At 40.2% G+C, this 17,351-nt stretch overlaps 1 protein-coding gene and 1 pseudogene across 2 annotated transcripts in view; one reads left to right on the plus strand and one right to left on the minus strand.

The window, feature by feature from the left end:
* Nucleotides 1-11,006, minus strand: part of nphp4 (nephronophthisis 4) — a 173,375-nt gene extending 162,369 nt beyond the window's left edge. Inside the window, exons 1-2 of the mRNA XM_084186484.1 lie at nucleotides 10,741-11,006; nucleotides 10,388-10,549 (exon numbers count right to left, since the gene is read on the minus strand). Of these exons, the coding sequence (XP_084042610.1) occupies nucleotides 10,388-10,549; nucleotides 10,741-10,893 (315 nt within the window). The 5' untranslated portion in view covers nucleotides 10,894-11,006. The remainder of the gene's footprint in view (nucleotides 1-10,387; nucleotides 10,550-10,740) is intronic.
* Nucleotides 11,007-13,480: 2,474 nt separating this feature from the next.
* LOC311149890 (DNA fragmentation factor subunit beta-like) lies at nucleotides 13,481-17,219 on the plus strand (annotated as a pseudogene). The gene is made up of 6 exons (XR_014615672.1): nucleotides 13,481-13,505; nucleotides 13,640-13,825; nucleotides 13,970-14,049; nucleotides 15,677-15,843; nucleotides 15,983-16,083; nucleotides 16,246-17,219. The product of XR_014615672.1 is annotated as a DNA fragmentation factor subunit beta-like (transcript).
* The last annotated feature ends 132 nt before the right edge of the window (nucleotides 17,220-17,351 follow it).

A 17,351-nucleotide genomic window follows, 5' to 3' on the forward strand; every position in this document is an offset into this window, starting at 1 on the left:
ATGGAATTTCAGAATTGTGTGTGCTTTCATCAGTCGTCCTGTGTGGATTGGGGGAGAGCAGAGTGAGAGAAGAGCGCAGAGGAATGTAACATGTTGACGAGAAGTTGGGAAGTGAGGAATTTGGGTTGTTTTCGACCACTGGTTGCATCGGTTTTATTTGATCTATTTTGGTCCGGGGGGAAAGTTTAGTTAAATGGACAAATGTGTGCTATTTTGCACATTTGCTATTCTGGGCTCTTAGCTCAGTGGGGATTTCTCGTTTAGAAACCACTGTGCTCTTTAGAGAGCTCGAATGCAAAAACAAAATTGTTCTACTCACTGATGTTCAAATGTTTTTCCAGTAGTGACTCACTGCCTTTCAATACGTACTGTTTTGAAGCTATGTAATTGTGTGTGTGTGTGTGTGTGTGTGTTCAGAACAAAAACACCTATATCACTCAAACATAAAGTCAGTGAATCAAAGCTGTGTGTCTTTCCAGGTACAATTTCTACACTATTGAATTGTGCTTGTTTTTGGAAAGAGATGGAATAAAATGGAGTGATCAGAATGAGAGGATGAACTACAGAGCAGAGCTACATACTTCCACCTCCATTAGCCTAGCTCAATCCTCAGCCCACCTATGGCACAACAGTGCCATCTATTGCCCAAAAATGACATTGTCTCAAACTCACTTGAAGGGGTGGAGAATGAGAAAACTGTTATTAACACAAGAGGAAGAGGTGAAGCGTGAAGGTCCACTCCCATCAGAATCTGTCCACGTGGGAATACAGCGATAAGCAGACCGCCTGCCTTCCAGCCTTTGACTCCCATTGTTAGGGCGGAGACAATACCATCTTGTCATTATATACAGCATCTCTGATATCACCAACACAACTTAAAAGGTCAAGTTTGACCAATAAACTCAACAGGTACTATTAACAAGGCCTACAGACAGAATGAGTGAAGGAGCTGGTTGAAATAACTGGGACACTTGAGGAACCAGTTAATCATGAATTAAAGCATAAATATCATACCCCCCCCCAAAAAAAATGCTAACCTCCCCTGTTATTGTAATGGTGAGAGGTTAGCATGTCTTGGGGCTATGATATTTGTGCGTCTAACTTTCTCAATCATCATTAATCACAATTCATTCAGGATTATCTGTAATCATGGTAGCATCCACATTAATGTAGAAGTGTTTAGAAACATATTATATTCTCATTTACAATAAAAGTGACTCCAAAATGGCACAATACATTATTTACCATTAATTTCTATTGGGCACAAAATAATCTGAAACGCAACCAAAACAAACAGCAAGTTTATAGCTTGATGTAATCATTGCGTGCTAGGAATATGGGGCCAAATACTAAAACCTTTGACTACTTTAATACACATAAGTGAATTTGTCCCAATACATTCGGTCCCCTAAAATGGGGGGACTATGTACAAAAAGTGCTGTAATTTCTAAATGGCTTATCCGATATGGATATACAGTTGAAGTCGGAAGTTTACATACACTTAGGTTGGAGTCATTAAAACTAGTTTTTCAACCACTCCACACATTTCTTGTTAACAACCTATAGTTAACATGACACAAGTAATTTTTCCAACAATTGTTTACAGACAGATTATTTAACTTATAATTCACTGTACCAAAACTCCAGTGGGTCAGAAGTTTACATACACTAAGTTGACTGTGCCTTTAAACAGCTTGGAAAATTCCAGAAAATGATGTCATGGCTTTAGAAGCTTCTGATAGGTTAATTGACATCATTTGAGTCAATAGGAGGTATACCTGTGGATGTATTTCAAGGCCTACCTTCAAACTCAGTGCCTCCTTGCTTGACATCATGGGAAAATAAAAATAAATCAGCCAAGACCTCAGAAAAAAATTTGTAGACCTCCACAAGTCTGGTTCATCCTTGGGAGCAATTTCCAAATGCCTGAAGGTACCACGTTCATCTGTACAAACAATAGTACGCAAGTATAAACACCATGGGACCACACAGCCGTCATACCACTCAAGAAGGAGATGCGTTCGGTCTCCTAGAGATTAACGTACTTTGGTGCGAAAAGTGCAAATCAATCCCAGAACAACAGCAAAGGACCTTGTGAAGATGCTGGAGGAAACAGGTACAAAAGTATCTATATCCACAGTAAAACGAGTCCTATATCGACATAACCTGAAAGGTCGCTCAGCAAGGAAGAAGCCACTGCTCCAAAACCGCCATAAAAAAGCCAGACTACGGTTTGCACATGGGGACAAAGATCGTACTTTTTTGAGAAATGTCCTCTGGTCTGATGAAACAAAAATAGAACTGTTTGGCCATAATGACCATCGTTATGTTTGGAGGAAAATGGGGATGACTTGCAAGCCGAAGAACACCATCCCAACCGTGAAGCACAGAGGTGGCAGCATCATGCTGTGGGGGTGCTTTGCTGCAGGAGGGACTGGTGCACTTCACAAAATAGATGGCATCATGAGGAAGGAAAATTATGTGGATATATTGAAGCAACATCTCAAGACATCAGTCAGGAAGTTAAAGCTTGGTCGCAAATGGGTCTTCCAAATGGACAATGACCCCAAGCATACTTCCAAAGTTGTGGCAAAATGGCTTAAGGACAACAAAGTCAAGGTATTGGAGTGGCCATCACAAAGCCCTGATCTCAATCCTATAGAACATTTGTGGGCAGAACTGAAAAAGCGTGTGCGAGCAAGGAAGCCTACAAACCTGACTCAGTTACATCAGCTCTGTCAGGAGGAATGGGCCAAAATTCACCCAACTTATTGTGGGAAGCTTGTGGAAGGCTACCCGAAACGTTTGACCCAAGTTAAACAATTTAAAGGCAATGCTACCAAATACTAATTGAGTGTATGTAAACTTCTGACCCACTGGGCTAAGGTGTATGTAAACTTCCGACTTCAACTGTAAATACCCTCAAATTAAAGCTGACAGTCTGCACTTTAACCTCATAGTCATTGACAAAAAATGTGCCACTGTCCCAATACTTTTGGAGCTCACTCTATGCATCATTTTATTCTATGGTTGCAAATGCAATTGCAAACCTTACGATCGCTAGAATCTTTTTATGATAGCATTCAACACAACAGTATTTCTGTTTTCTCTGCTCATGAATAGGCAATTAAGTAACAATAGCCTACATCTAAAATCTAAACATGAAAAGTTAATAAATACTGAAATAAAAGTAGTTTAAAAGTTGGCTTATTCTGTGATTAAAAGTTCCACCTGGGAAGGAGTCAAATCTGTGTCCATAAACATCTTAAACATGAACATCCTCATTGTCATGATGATAATGCCTCACTTATGTCTGGAGAGAGAGACAGACAGACAGACAAGAGTGAAGAGATTTAATAGGTGCTTTTTCTTTCTGCCTTTAATCCCTTTGATTGTTTGAGTCATTCTCCTTGCCTGATATTAAAACCAATCCATCATGGCTGACAGGACCTATGCAATTTCACTGAGCTCCCCCGCTGCTCAGCTAGAATGCTGAGAATTTATTTGGATATCAAACAGCAATTTGCCACTCATAAACACCAGCATGAATGCAGTGGAGCGGCCCAAATCAAATGAAAATGAATGTGCCTCTTGCAGCCTGACACAACCAGACCGTGGCCACTTTATAATCCTGATAAGATATGATATGTGTTACGACCGTCTGGGGGTGATAGGATCTGAAATGCGATTTGTTAATTGTTTCTGACCATTCAGGTGGACCTAAACTATGCCTTTTGCAGTAGATTAGCCTGCAATGTCTTTGCTTTGGTTAATATACCAGGAGTTCCGAAACATGGTAAATTATTTCAACAGAGCATCCATCGTCAAATGTCACATCCATAGTAATGATTTCCTTTTTCAAGAAGTCGTTCCAAATTTCATCAAAGAACATTCAAAGTGCATTCTACAATTTTTGCATTAAAGTGGCACGTTTTTTGTTCCTTATCATCATGACTTGAAATGTTTGAACAATATGAACAAGACATTCATAAAACAAGGCATGTACAAGAAAGGTGGAATTATAGAAGTATGTGTCTGACTGTTGAATGCAGTATTTTTGCTGCTTAATAGTGTTTGAACAACGGGCATGGGGTTAATTCCATTTGATTCAGTCAATTCAGGATCAATTGAAAAGTAGCTTAATTCATTAACTGAAAACGGCCATTCAATTAATCAATTGAATGAGCACGTCATCCTAAATTGACTGTGTTACTGGAATTGATCCCAACCTTGGTGAAGAAATCTATTTACCTCACTTTTATTATTGTGTTATTATCAAGCAACTGTTTAGTTTTATTATCAAGCAGCTGCCAAATTCAGTCTGTGAACATGCCTTCAGGATTAACATCATATAAGGCCAGCTATTAAATCCTAATAAAGGTTAGGCTACTCATAAAAGTTGATGGCACCAGCAAAACTTCTAGATTGGTTTTTGCAAGGGGAACACAGTCCCAGTCGTAAAATAGCTCTTCAGCAGAGCAAATAGACTAAAAACTGAGTGCTAAAACATTGTCACATTCTTAATAGCTTGTCCTCTGAGGGTTCTAATGTGAAATACATATGGCATATTGAGTCAAAACAATATTGGCCAACAGCTAGCCTAGTTAACCAGCTAACAATTCCAGGGAGAGAAAACGTTTTTGTAATGTTACCCGTAATGTTCCCTTAATGTTTGAGTGTCCAGTTTTCTGTTAGTTAGGGGAAGATTCTACAGTATGTTAGAAAAAAAACCCTGAGAACCTATTTAGAATGTTTTGGCATTAGAGTTAGGAAAACCTTTCCTTCACGTCAAACTAAACATACCCAGAACGTGGTTACCATGTTCTCAGAATATCCAATATTAATGTTCTAGACACGTTTTATGGGACGTTGCAAGAACATTAATCCAGTAATGAGAGTTAGGAGAATATTCAATTTTCCTCACACAAAAAAACACTGAACATGGTTGCCATGTTCTCAGAATATAAGACATTAACCCAATGAGTCCCAACGTCACAGCGACGTGGACTTCTAACCCCTTTTAAACATTGTGTGATTAACAGGGGCTGAGCTAGAGCAGTGTTTGTGAGACATGGGCGGATCCCGTAGGGGCCATGGGCCAGGTCTTTTTACGAAAACGTCTGTAGGCTTGAGCTACAAACGATTACAAGCCATCTATGAAAAGCTGAGACTCTTTGCTCTATGACGCTCACAAGCTACACAACAGTCGTTAGAAGGTAAGGGGTTCTTCTACATAGAAGATCATAGGAAAGCCCAGGACATACTGTAAGAAGCTCACATAGTTGCTGTCACAAACCTCAAACAGTTGTCACTGACTAGTTGGATATTAATTTCCCACTGAGCAAACCATTTCTGTACTTACAGCATTCGTATACATTAATTTTTACAGGCTTTTGCGGACCTTCTTTTTTTAATTGACATTTGTCAATAAAACTAATGTATGCAACTGTTTTATGCCTATCAGTCTATAGGTTAATTTGCATAATTCTGTGGATTTACATTGGTGTCAGAATTTAGTCATAAAACCAGAACACTGTCGGAGTCTACCAGAATTATTATTTTGCCGGAAATAGCAATGTACAGTGAGTTTATAAAGTTAGAAAGTAGCTTAAAGTCAACTGATGGCTCTGTCTCTAGTCAGAGTGAGCCATGAGCAAGTCAGAGAACTTGTTGCTAGGCAACTCAGATGCAGGCTGCAGCACAGCGAGAAGTGGAGCAGAGGGAGAGATGGAGAGACAGAGAGGTGCAGCATGCAGCAGCTAACAACAGCTAAGCTAGCAACCAAAAAAAGTTTCAGTATTTCTCTCCTGTTCTACTGGTTTTCATATCAACTTTTTTTCATTGTCCAGAAGCCAAATGCATTATCCTAGTCATATCAACAACCCATCGTAGTTGTTGCATGTTTAGATTTTCCCTCTTTCTAAGTGTCTAACCGAGATGTTCATCTCTGTTTTATGAAACAGCTCACATCAGGTGCGTCTTTTAGAACAGTGTTTTCCCGCAAATTGCATTTTGGCAAATGTTTGAAAATTACACTATATATTACAAAAGTATGTGGACACCCGTTCAAATTAGTGGATTTGGCTATTTCAGCCACACACATTGCTGACAGGTGTATAAAATAGAGCACACCGCCATGCAATCTCCATAGACAAACATTGGCAGTAGAATGGCCTTCCTGAAGAGGTCAGTGACTTTCAACGTGGCACAGTCATAGCAACGTGCCACCTTTCCAACAAGTCACTTTGTCAAATTTCTGCCCTGCTAAAGCTGCCCCAGTCTACTGTAAGTGCTGTTATTGTGTAGTGGAAACGTCTAGGAGCAACAACGGCTCAGAAGCGAAGTGGTAGGCCACACAAGCTCACAGAACGGGAGTAAAAATTGTCTGTCCTCGGTTGCAACACTCACTACTGAGTTCCAAACTGCCTCTGGAAGCAACGTCAGCACAAGAACTGTTCGTCGGGAGCCGAACAGCCACACACAAGCCTAAGATCACCATGCGCAATGCCAAGTGTCAGCTGGAGTGGTGTAAAGCTCGGCACCATTGGACTCTGGAGCAGTGGAAAAGCGTTCTCTGGAGTGGTGAATCACGCTTCACCATCTGGCAGTCCGACAGACTAATCTGGGTTTGGCGGATGCCAGGAGAACGCTACCTGCCCCAATGCATAGTGCAAACTGTATAGTTTGGTGGAGGAGGAATAATGGTCTAGGGCTGTTTTTCATGGTTCGGGCTAGGCCCCTTAGTTCCAGTGAAGGGAAATCTTAACGTTACAGCATACAATGACATTCTAGACTATTCTGTGCATCCAACTTTGTGGCAACAGTTTGGAGAAGGAGCTTTCCTGTTTCAGCATGGCAATGCCCCCATGCACAAAGCGAGGTCCATAATGAAATTGTTTGCACAGAGCCCAGACCTCAACCCCATCGAACACCGTTGGGATGAATTGGAACGCAGACTGCGAGCCAGGCCTAATTGCCCAACATTGCAATATGCTCTTGTGGCTGAATGGAAGCAAGTCCCCGCAGCAATGTTCCAACATCTAGTGGAAAGCCTTCCCAGAAGAGTGGAGGCTGTTATAGCAGCAAAGGGGGGACCAACTTCATATTAATGCCCATACTTTTGGTCATGTAGTGTATGGTCGGGTCAGGTTAAGGTTTAAGCAGGAAGATTGGAATGTCGTGAACCAAGAGGTTGTGAGTCTGAATCCCAGGTGAAGACATGTTGAATAATAATTACTGTATAAATGAACATGCACAATGTAATCATGTGTGTCAAAGATGTAAATTGAAAACATTGTATGTTAGGATTGCCATAGCCTAGCACGCTGAAGAAGGGCTCATACCCTAAACGTTTGTGCAGCAATAAAAATGTCAATTTAAGTTTATTTACCAGAGTGCTGTCCTATTTCTGTTCTCTGGATTATAAACGAGGATCCAGCAACCGATTTAAGTTTATATAAAGTGGAGTCGAGCACCTTGCCAACAGACAAAGAGATGTGAATAGATCAGTGGTTCACCAATCAGGGCCTTGATGGGCTCAGCAACAGTAACAAGGGGTGGTGTGTAAAGAAACATGTTTTTTTTTTCAGATAACATTTCTTTGCGACCATCTGGCGACGTCCTAAAAACGTGTTTAAGGGCATCCCCTGAACAAGCTGGGAACAAGACAAAAACCTCAAGGGGACCATGACAGAACGTCCTGTTTTAAACATAATTGAAAACAGGAATGCTCTTGCAATGTTCCAATGAAACATGTCTAGAACATTAATATCTTATATTCTGAGAAAATGGCAACCATGTTCTGTGTGTGTTTGGTGTTACGTTGATGGATAGGTCGTTATAAATAAAACTTCACAATATGGTGCAGAGCGTTTGATTTGGCTGCTGGAGGGCAAGGAGACCACCAGCTCCGCTAAAACCATTGACAACTGCGTGCCGTTTTCAAGGGATTGTTAAATAAACTATTTGATTGTAATATCATCCCCTCTTGAAGAGCATAGTCAGAACTGCAAATTTCAGATAGCCTACGTTAGGGTAGCCTCACAATCTCTCTCAATATTGGCCACCATTAATTGGATATTTGAGTGATATAAAATAAAAGTGAACTACACCTGACAAGTATTTTTACATTTAAGTAATTTAGCAGACGCTCTTATCCAGAGCGACTTACAGTTAGTGAGTGCATACATTTTCATACTGGCCCCCCGTGGGAAACTAACCTACTGTCTGATGTCAAATCCAATGTATTTCATTAATTTATGGTCCTCTGTAGCTCAGTTGGTAGAGCATGGCGCTTGTAACGCCAGGGTAGTGGGTTCGATCCCCGGGACCACCCATACGTAAAAATTTATGCGCACATGACTGTAAGTCGCTTTGGATAAAAGCGTCTGCTAAATGGCATATTATTATATTATTACTACCCAGGCGTTGCAAGCGCCATGCTCTACCAACTGAGCTACAGGGGACACAGATGTATGAGTATGAGTGGTTTAGGTTAATTTCCCCATCCTTTGTGGGCTCTGCCTGTCAAGCAGCACAAGGTCGCATTTGTCGATGTACTGTTAGCTGATAATGTTTACTTTGCAAGCTACCGGTAGAAACTTTGTACAGTTGGCTAAACATATTGGTTAGCAGAATTAAAGTACTTTTTCCTCCAACAACGTAGACCTACCTAGCGATGTTAGCTAACATTATCCCCTTTTCAACATTGTTTAAGTGTTCAATCACGATTGCTGCTGACAGACATGATAGGCTACATTGATTGATAGACCACGTCAAATTGGCTAGCTAGCTAATAACAGATCACATCAATATGATTAGTTAACAAGCTAACTTTCAGCGGATAAACAGCATGGCTAGCTATATCCAAATATTGTTTGATTTGCATGCCATCTATAGTGGTGATAATAGTAATGTTTGTCCGACTGACAACTTTACCAGGACGATGTCAAGCTCTTTCCAAAAGCCTAATCGCTGAAGAAGTAAGCTAAATGACACGTTGTTTGCTTAACAAGGTAGCTACATGTGAAATGGATAGGCTACCCTCACGTATTTGAAAATACATGATCAATTGATGTTTACTGATCATGAAAAGCATGCAGTTACTTGCTGTATGTTCTCTGAATATTCAACTCTGATGATAGAGCTAAATGTGGATTAAACGTGTAGTTCAGACTCTTCAAGAGGTGATGATACTAAAAACAAATAGTTAAAATGTATTTAACAATCCCTTGAAAACGACATGTTTTAGCGGAGCTGAGGGTCTCCTTGCCCCCCTGCAGCCAAATCGAACGCTCTGCACCGTATTGTGATGTTTTATTGATAATGACCTATATTCTCCTAACCCTCAGAAAACTGGACACTGGCATATTCTTGCAACTTTCCAATGAAACGTGTCTAGAACATTAATATTGAATATTCTAAGAACATGGTAAACACGTTCTGGGTAAGTTATGTTTGACATTAAGGGAATGGTCTCTTGGAAACAGTCCTTGTACATCACTGGAACATTCCTATGAAAACACAAGGTAATGACTTAATGAGACTCTTAAGGGAACGTTCTCTAAAGTTGTGGGAATGGTAGCAACTCAGCCCCTTTAACAGCTAATTGTGGGTAAGCTCTCCCTTGAACAAACTCCTTATAACTGGTGTAAATACTGACCAATGGAAACCTTTTTAGACACTTCCATTTTCCTTGGAAATTCTAGCCCAGTCCAAAAACAACCATTGGCCTAGCCCATGCCCTTTAGGTGCCTGCAAATTTGAACAGACTAGTGCAAACTGCTCAAAAACTAAGGCTCTCCTACCAGAGGTGAGGAGGCAAAAAGTAAACTTTTTGACATGTTACCCAACTGCCTTCAGTTCTGCAGTCAGCTTTGTTGGTAATTCACAGAAAAGCCTGCCACTTGCTTGTTGTTGTTTGTTTCTTATTATTGGTCTATGGTGCATAAGTACAAGGTATCAATCAAATCCAATGCAAATGATTATTGGCTTTCTTGTACCTCAGCAAATCCTGAGCCGCTTATCGTTAGGGAAGTAAAAAATATTCCAGCGTGAATGTTCAATCTACTTAAAACGGTTTCCTCAAGTTGATTGAATAGGGCACCGGGTCTGGCCTCTTAAGCCATTGAAAGCCAGTGGGCTTGTTCCACCTTGTAGGCTTACATAACTACTTTTTTTTTTTTGTAGATCAATAAATCACAATTTACCCACAATGCATCACAGATGTGACGCCTTCGAACAGATCACCTGAGCAGGCACAAAGTGTCAACAGGGCATATCAGCGTAAACTCCTCCTTATCATCCTGAAGTCACTCAGGATAATGTGGTTGACAAGTTTATAGAGACAATGTTAACTGTGTGTTGTTTCCCTAGAGCAGTTGTGTACCTCATTAAACATCGCCCTGTGGACACCACTCATCTGTTGGGGCGAGCTCTTCCACGTTCTCCCGAAGAAGTGTTGGTGGCTGGTATCGAACAGGGTAACACTCAGCTGGTACTTGACTGGTTCCCTCTTTTCACTCCCCTTCCTCCTTCTCCTTTGTGACGAGGGGAGTAGAAATGTTTGTAACTGGCAGACAATTAGAAACGGGTCCCTAACTAACCATTGGCAGCTCTTAACGTTAGTCTACCTACCAGGCTGGGCTATAACCAAACTTGCGAATGACATTAGCTAGCTAACTCTTCATTTTATTTAGCTACATCAGATGCAAGGTTTATGCAAATATGGCGTAGGCCTACCCGTTGAATGTGAGGTCCGTCAAGATGCTTCAGGGTGATTTGGAAGCCTTGAGAATGGGTGTGAGATGAGTCCTGTGCCTGTCGAACAGTCTGGCTGTGTGGAGGAATCACCCGTCCTCTCTCAAAGAGTCCTTTCCAGTCGTCGTCGGTCATTGAGAGGATAGAGTCTGTAGCAAAGTCAAATTTAGCTAGCTATATTTGGCTAAAACAAACCCTAGCTTGCTAGCGGGTTTGGTTTGGTACGTTTGCTATCAGTAAGTAACGTTAACGCGTTTGCTTGCAAGCTGAAGCTAACGTTAGCAAACATTATAACTTGTACATTAATATAGCAAAGCGAACGTTGCACTATTCTCAATCCTCAGAAAATAAGATTACGTTACCCTAACTACCTATGATTCTAATTGTAGTAAGTAAAATGTCGCGAAGTATTGTCTAAAATCAGTTTACACTCGCTTATTTGAAATCCTAGCTATCCAGGCATGTTGGCAACAGGGGAAGCAAAATAGCTCACTTTCAAATAGGGGGGTAAAGATTAAGAAGGTAAAATCAATGAAGGTATGAATAGTAATACCATTTTTTAAAAATCAAATCGACTGATACAGTCAAAGACTAAAGTTGTTCATTTTAACATGGATTATGTAAATGCAGGATTACCAAATTAACTGAATGAAATTGTTCCATTACCCTATGTTCCCTCTAAATTGGTTTCTCCCGTCACTTGGCATCGGTTACTACGGTGATATTAACGTTGCTATGCCTTTTCTTCTTATTCGTTCAAAATGTACTAAAGAGATGGCGGGAGATCAGCACGTATTCATATCGCCACCCTCTGGTTTGGGAAGGACACATACTGTTGGACATTGCATGGCATGAGATTATCCCTGGAAAACGACCCTCATCCACAGACCCATTATTTATATTTGGATTTAAATACGGCGTTGTCTATACTGTAGTGGTCAGGGTGAGGAGGACCATAACAAATCCTAATCAATTTGACATCCTCCCCTATCTTCCTAGGGATTGACTGTCAAAATACACTGGCCATTGCCACTACTAGGTGAAATGGGGAGAAAACACACTCACATAGCACACTCACCAGCTTAGCTTGATGGTCTGTGAAGTCTGGTCCAAATAAATCTATGCTCTGGACCAAAACTTGCAACCTAGAGAGAGCGCATTTGTAAGAACTGATCATGTAGGCTACAGTTACCTATAAAATCAGGCCCCTGATTTACAGAATATAAGTAATATAATAATTGAGATCCTCTTCACCTTTTTATCTGCATCTACTACAGGATATTCTAGAAGCAGCTGAGTGACACACTTTGTGTCAACTGTGTGCACGTGCTGTTCTAAAACGCTAGATGGCAGTATGTTGGATAATTTTCCAGCCTCTGCACAATAGTCTTCATAGAAGAAAAGGCGCAATGTTTCGATTTCGCAAAAAAAATAAAATAATAAAAATAAAAAAGTCTAAATAAGAAATCGGAATGGAACAAAAAAATATGGATTGGTTGCAACAAGTCTGAACAAGCTTCTCAAAAAGGGGAGTGAATTTATACAGGTACGATTTCGTCCAGTAGCTAGCTGTTTGGCACATTATGCTGCTACCAGACCAAAACAGCGTGTCTAAACTTGCAACCAGGAAGTGGCGATAATGAAAGTTACATTATTTTGTTAAAATTATTATGTGAATCATTTTCTTCTAGGTTCCACTCGTCGATTAGCATATTTCCTTGTATGAAGATGTAACAGAATTGACAGAGGACTATTTCTATAGTTTCCAGACAATGCTGAACTTGTCCTTCTTGCCAAGAATGAAAGATGGAGCGGATGTGAGTGAAACATTAAGTGAAACATTAAAAGTAACTGTAAAAGACTGTAAAAATAAAAATAAAAAAACATAGTAACTAGCCAACTAACAACCTCAGACTTGGTGGCATGCACAATGCACATTCATATAGGGTTTAGGACCTACTTTATGTAGCTGTGTATAGTAAATAAATGATAGCAATACCAACTTAAATATGCACTTCTACAAATATGCATAACCTTGTGGTGTTGGGTTCTATTTTTCTCATAATTGGATCTGTATGTGATGAATAACTTAGAAGGAATGCATTAATGAGGGGCATAGGTTTGAACTATACTGAAATAAATTGTTTCACATAACAGGCTGTGATTCATGTGTGGAACGTTAGGGGAAGGACAGATAAGACTTGTATTTCTTACAGATACGAACACTGCCTCTTTGTTGTCTGTGAACCGTTGTCTGTGAACCGTCCTTGGATGTAGGAACGTACAGTCTTTTGGGTGCTGACTCTACAGGTTGTTATGATAAACTTATGCCTGGGAACGGTGGAGCGCCAAGGGGTGGGACTAACCCGTGCGCCAACGGATTGGCTGAGTAAAGTCTAAACCACACTCAGTCATTTACTCTGATTGGCCAACAGAAGAGGTGGGAACTCTCTGTCAGAGTATTTGAGAAATAACCTGTAAACAATGGATCAGTTCTCTGAGTGCCCTGCGTGGTATCTCAGCGGACCCGTATATACGAACCTTCATACTTATCATACATACATTTTGCATATAATAAATTAAGCTTGGATTGAAGATCTCTTGATTCTTATTCCAATACCAGATTTGAATTACGCAATTTCTAACAGTGGTAATTGATTTGAAAAGGATGCATTGGTAAAAGCTTTCACTTGGAGGAAGAGCAGTTAACCACGCTCGCGTAATGAGTAGCCTAACCATGCCTGCAAGTGATACTTGCCAGTGAGGCTGTCTGGGCTTCAAATACAATCGGTTACATGGGTGCCATGACTTGGATGTTTAGGTGACAGAGGTTGTTCTGTGAACCAATTGAAATAACTGGTATGATTTGTGATTATTCCAGTTGTCAGCGACATAGAACGGTTGCTGGACACCGACAGGGAAGCAGATAAGTTGATTGAGTTGACTACGGGGCTTCTCTCTGACAATCGGTCTCCAACGACACACAGACTCCTGGGGGACACGCTCCTGCACTTGAACGACAGCTCTGAGACTGAAAAGAGAGAAGATGATCAAGACTGGTTCCAAGGTAACAAGTCCTCAATCTTGGGATAGATAGAAATGCTGCAGGAAATGATGTGGCAGCCAAAAGCAAGATGGAGAAAAATAATAATAAATCATCTGAAAAAAACTGTGCCTTTATGGTTGCACCGTTCTATTTCTGGGCTTTCAGGAATTGATGACAGATTTAAGACCAAATCGGCCTACATTAAGTACAACTGTGAGATGAGGATTCGTGGATACATGAAAGAGGTGAAACTACAGTGCCTTCAAAGTATTCATACCCCTTGACTTATTACAGGTTGTGTTACAGCCTGAATTCAAAATGGATGAAATATATATTTTTTATACATCTTTTCACAATACTGCACAATGACAAAGTGAAAACATGTTTTTAGAAACTTTTGCAAATGTAATACAGAAATATCGAATTAACATAAGTATTCACACCCCTATGTCAATACTTTGTAGAAGCACCATTGGTAGTGACTACAGCTGTGAGTCATTAAGTCTCCAAGAGCTTTCCACATCTGGATTGTGCATCATTTGCCCATTATTATTTTCAAAATTATTCAAGCTCTGTCAAATTGGTTGTTGATCATTGCTATAAAACCATTATCAGGTCTTGCCATAGATTTAAGTCCAAACTGTAACTTGGCCACTCAGGAACATTTACTGTCTTCCTGGTAAGCAACTTGTGTAGATTTGACCTTGTGTTTTAGATTATTGTCCTGCTGAAAGGTGAATTAATGTCCCAGTGGCTGGTGGAAAGCAGACTGAACCAGGCTTTCCTCTAGAATTTTGCCTGTGCTTAGCTCCATTCCGTTTCTTTTTTCTCCTGAAAAACTCCCCAGTCTTTAACGATTACAAGCATACCCATAACATGATGCTGCCACCACTATGCTTGAAAATATGGAGTGGTGCTCATTTGTATTGTATTTGCCTCAAACATATTTTCCATGTTTTGGAATATTTGTATTCTGTACAGGCTTCCTTCTTTTCACTCTGTAATTTAGGTTAGTATTGTGGAGTAACTACAATGTTGTTGATCCATCCTCAGTCTTCTATGCCATTAAACCCTGTAACTGTTAGGCCTCATGGTGAAATCCCTTAGCGGTTTCCATCCACTCCGGCAACTGAGTTAGGAAGGACGCCTGTATCTTTGTAGTGACTGGGTGTATTTATACACCATCCAAAGTGTAATTAATAACATCACCATGCTCAAAGGGATATTCAATGTCTGCTTTTTTTTAAATCTACCAGTAGGTGCCCTTTTCGAGGCATTGGAAAACCTCCCTGGTCTTTGTGGTTTCATCTGTTTGAAATTCACAGCTCGACTGAGGGACCTTATAGATAATTGTATGTGTGGGGTACAGGGATGAGGCAGTCATTCAAAAATCATGTTAAACACTATTATTGCACACAGTTAGTACAGATAACTTATTATGTGACTTGTTAAGCACATTTTTACTCCTGAACTTATTTAGGCTTTCTACAAGAAAGGGGTTGAATACTTATTGACTCAAGACATTTCAGCTTTTCCTTTTAAATTAATTTGTAAAAATGTTTTTTAAAAACATTCCACTTTGACATTATGGGGTATTGTGTGTAGGCCAGTGTCAAAAACAATCTCAATTTAATACATTTTAAATTCAAGCTGTAACACAATGTGGAAAAAGTCAAGGGGTGTGAATACTTTATGAATTACTGATGCTTTGGTTTGACACTGAAAGTGGTTGGCACTGTCAAGAAGTGATCCTCAAAAGCCGTACCTCATTATAACAAGCCTACTCCATACATACTGAAAATTGTAATCAGCCCTTCTATTTTCTGAGAGGAAAGAATACACGTGACAGACTTTTCATTCGCTTATTCACAGGTGCGTAATTATGCTCAAACCATCCAAACGCCTAAACTCAAGGACAGATACATGCAGACTACTTAATGATGCAGCTGAAATCTGACAAGTTCAATGGTTGCTACTTCGACAGGACAGAAGAGGAACAAAATCGACTATGCACCAAGGAGGGATGGTTCAACTGTCAGGTAACATTGATGAACCTGAAATTGGCTAACAGTGTCACCATAGAGATTATAATGGTAACTAACAGGACCAGATCATGTTTGACTCAGTAGCATCCTGTCTTACAGCCTGTGTCCTTTCCCATCCCTCTCCTTTCCTCAGGGTGCTTTTGACCAGGTTAAATGCGAGTTCCATCACTCAATCAACCCCTATGGAAACAGAGAGAGCAGGATTATCTTTAGCACCTGGAACTTGGACCACATGTGGGTTTAGTGAATAATAAAGATTATAAATGTAATTCAGAATGTTAGGCTCAATTGTGTTTGTAAACAGTATAACAAAAAAGCTTGCTTGATTATCAATTGCAACATGTGTGTCCTGTCTGTTGTGGATCAAATCTTGACTGAAATCTCTTTCTGTCCCAGCATTGAGAAGAGGAGGACGGTCATTCCTGACCTGGTGGACGCACTGAAGAAACCGAAGAGACGCGACATAGACCTGGACCATTTTTACAAACTGCTGTTCACTAGGGAGAATCTGAAGCTGGTGCATATTGTATGCCATAAGAAAGGTGCCCGTGACGAAAGCAAATTGTACAAACGACGCAAATCAAAATGATTTTCAAGTGAAGACGCAGGGTAGATGTTTTTCTACTGTTTGTTGGTTATTCTTGAATTTTATGATTTCCCCACCACACACAAATAACGGATGAAGTGCAAGACGCATGATTACTGGTAAATATAACTACATGTAATTATGGGCAGGGAACATTGTTTTCTGCTGCTATCAGAACAGCTGATTTCTTGATCATTTTGTGCTAGTGATATTAAAGCACTCCATCATGAGCTATTGTTTGGGTAATAGTCAATGGGCCAATCGCAAATAGTCCCGAGCCCTACGCAAAGGGGTAGGTTCAGTTCGATTCTACGTTTGCGTGTCAGTTTGTAATAACGACACGTTTCCCCAAAACGGTGCGCACTAGTCTTCAACAGCCTTTGAGGTGCGTTTGGCCTGATCAATATGGATGTGACCATTTGAAATTGCAAAACGTGTGCCGCACACGCCATACAATCGCTCTCTGGGCAACCATAATGACACCGTTCTTCAACTATTCGCTCAGAACAGTACCGCTTCCGTTGAAATTAAATGATGAACATTGTTCTGTCGTACTGAACACACCCCTGGTGATCTGAGAGGATTTGATTGGTATAAGCAAATGGTGAAACTTCCACCCAGCCTATCAGAGGGCTCGGTGGAGTTATTACCAGATTGATCACAAGTGTAGGGAACAATTTGTTATGACATTTTCAAATATATTTTTTGAGATGCCCTCATATTATATTTGGATATATAAAATGATATGTATTCTAATAAAATTACTGTTTGCACTATAATTGTGTGTATATGGGGGAACCAATAAATTTTGAAATATTAAAGGTTGTTTTGGAGTCATGCAGATTTGATGATTACAGTCGATCTGATCACAGCTCCAAGGCCTGTAAGTGTAATTACTTAATTATGTGATAGATGT

The sequence above is a fragment of the Coregonus lavaretus genome (genome assembly GCF_964263955.1).
Source record: "Coregonus lavaretus genome assembly, chromosome: 22".
Classification (NCBI taxonomy): domain Eukaryota; kingdom Metazoa; phylum Chordata; class Actinopteri; order Salmoniformes; family Salmonidae; genus Coregonus; species Coregonus lavaretus.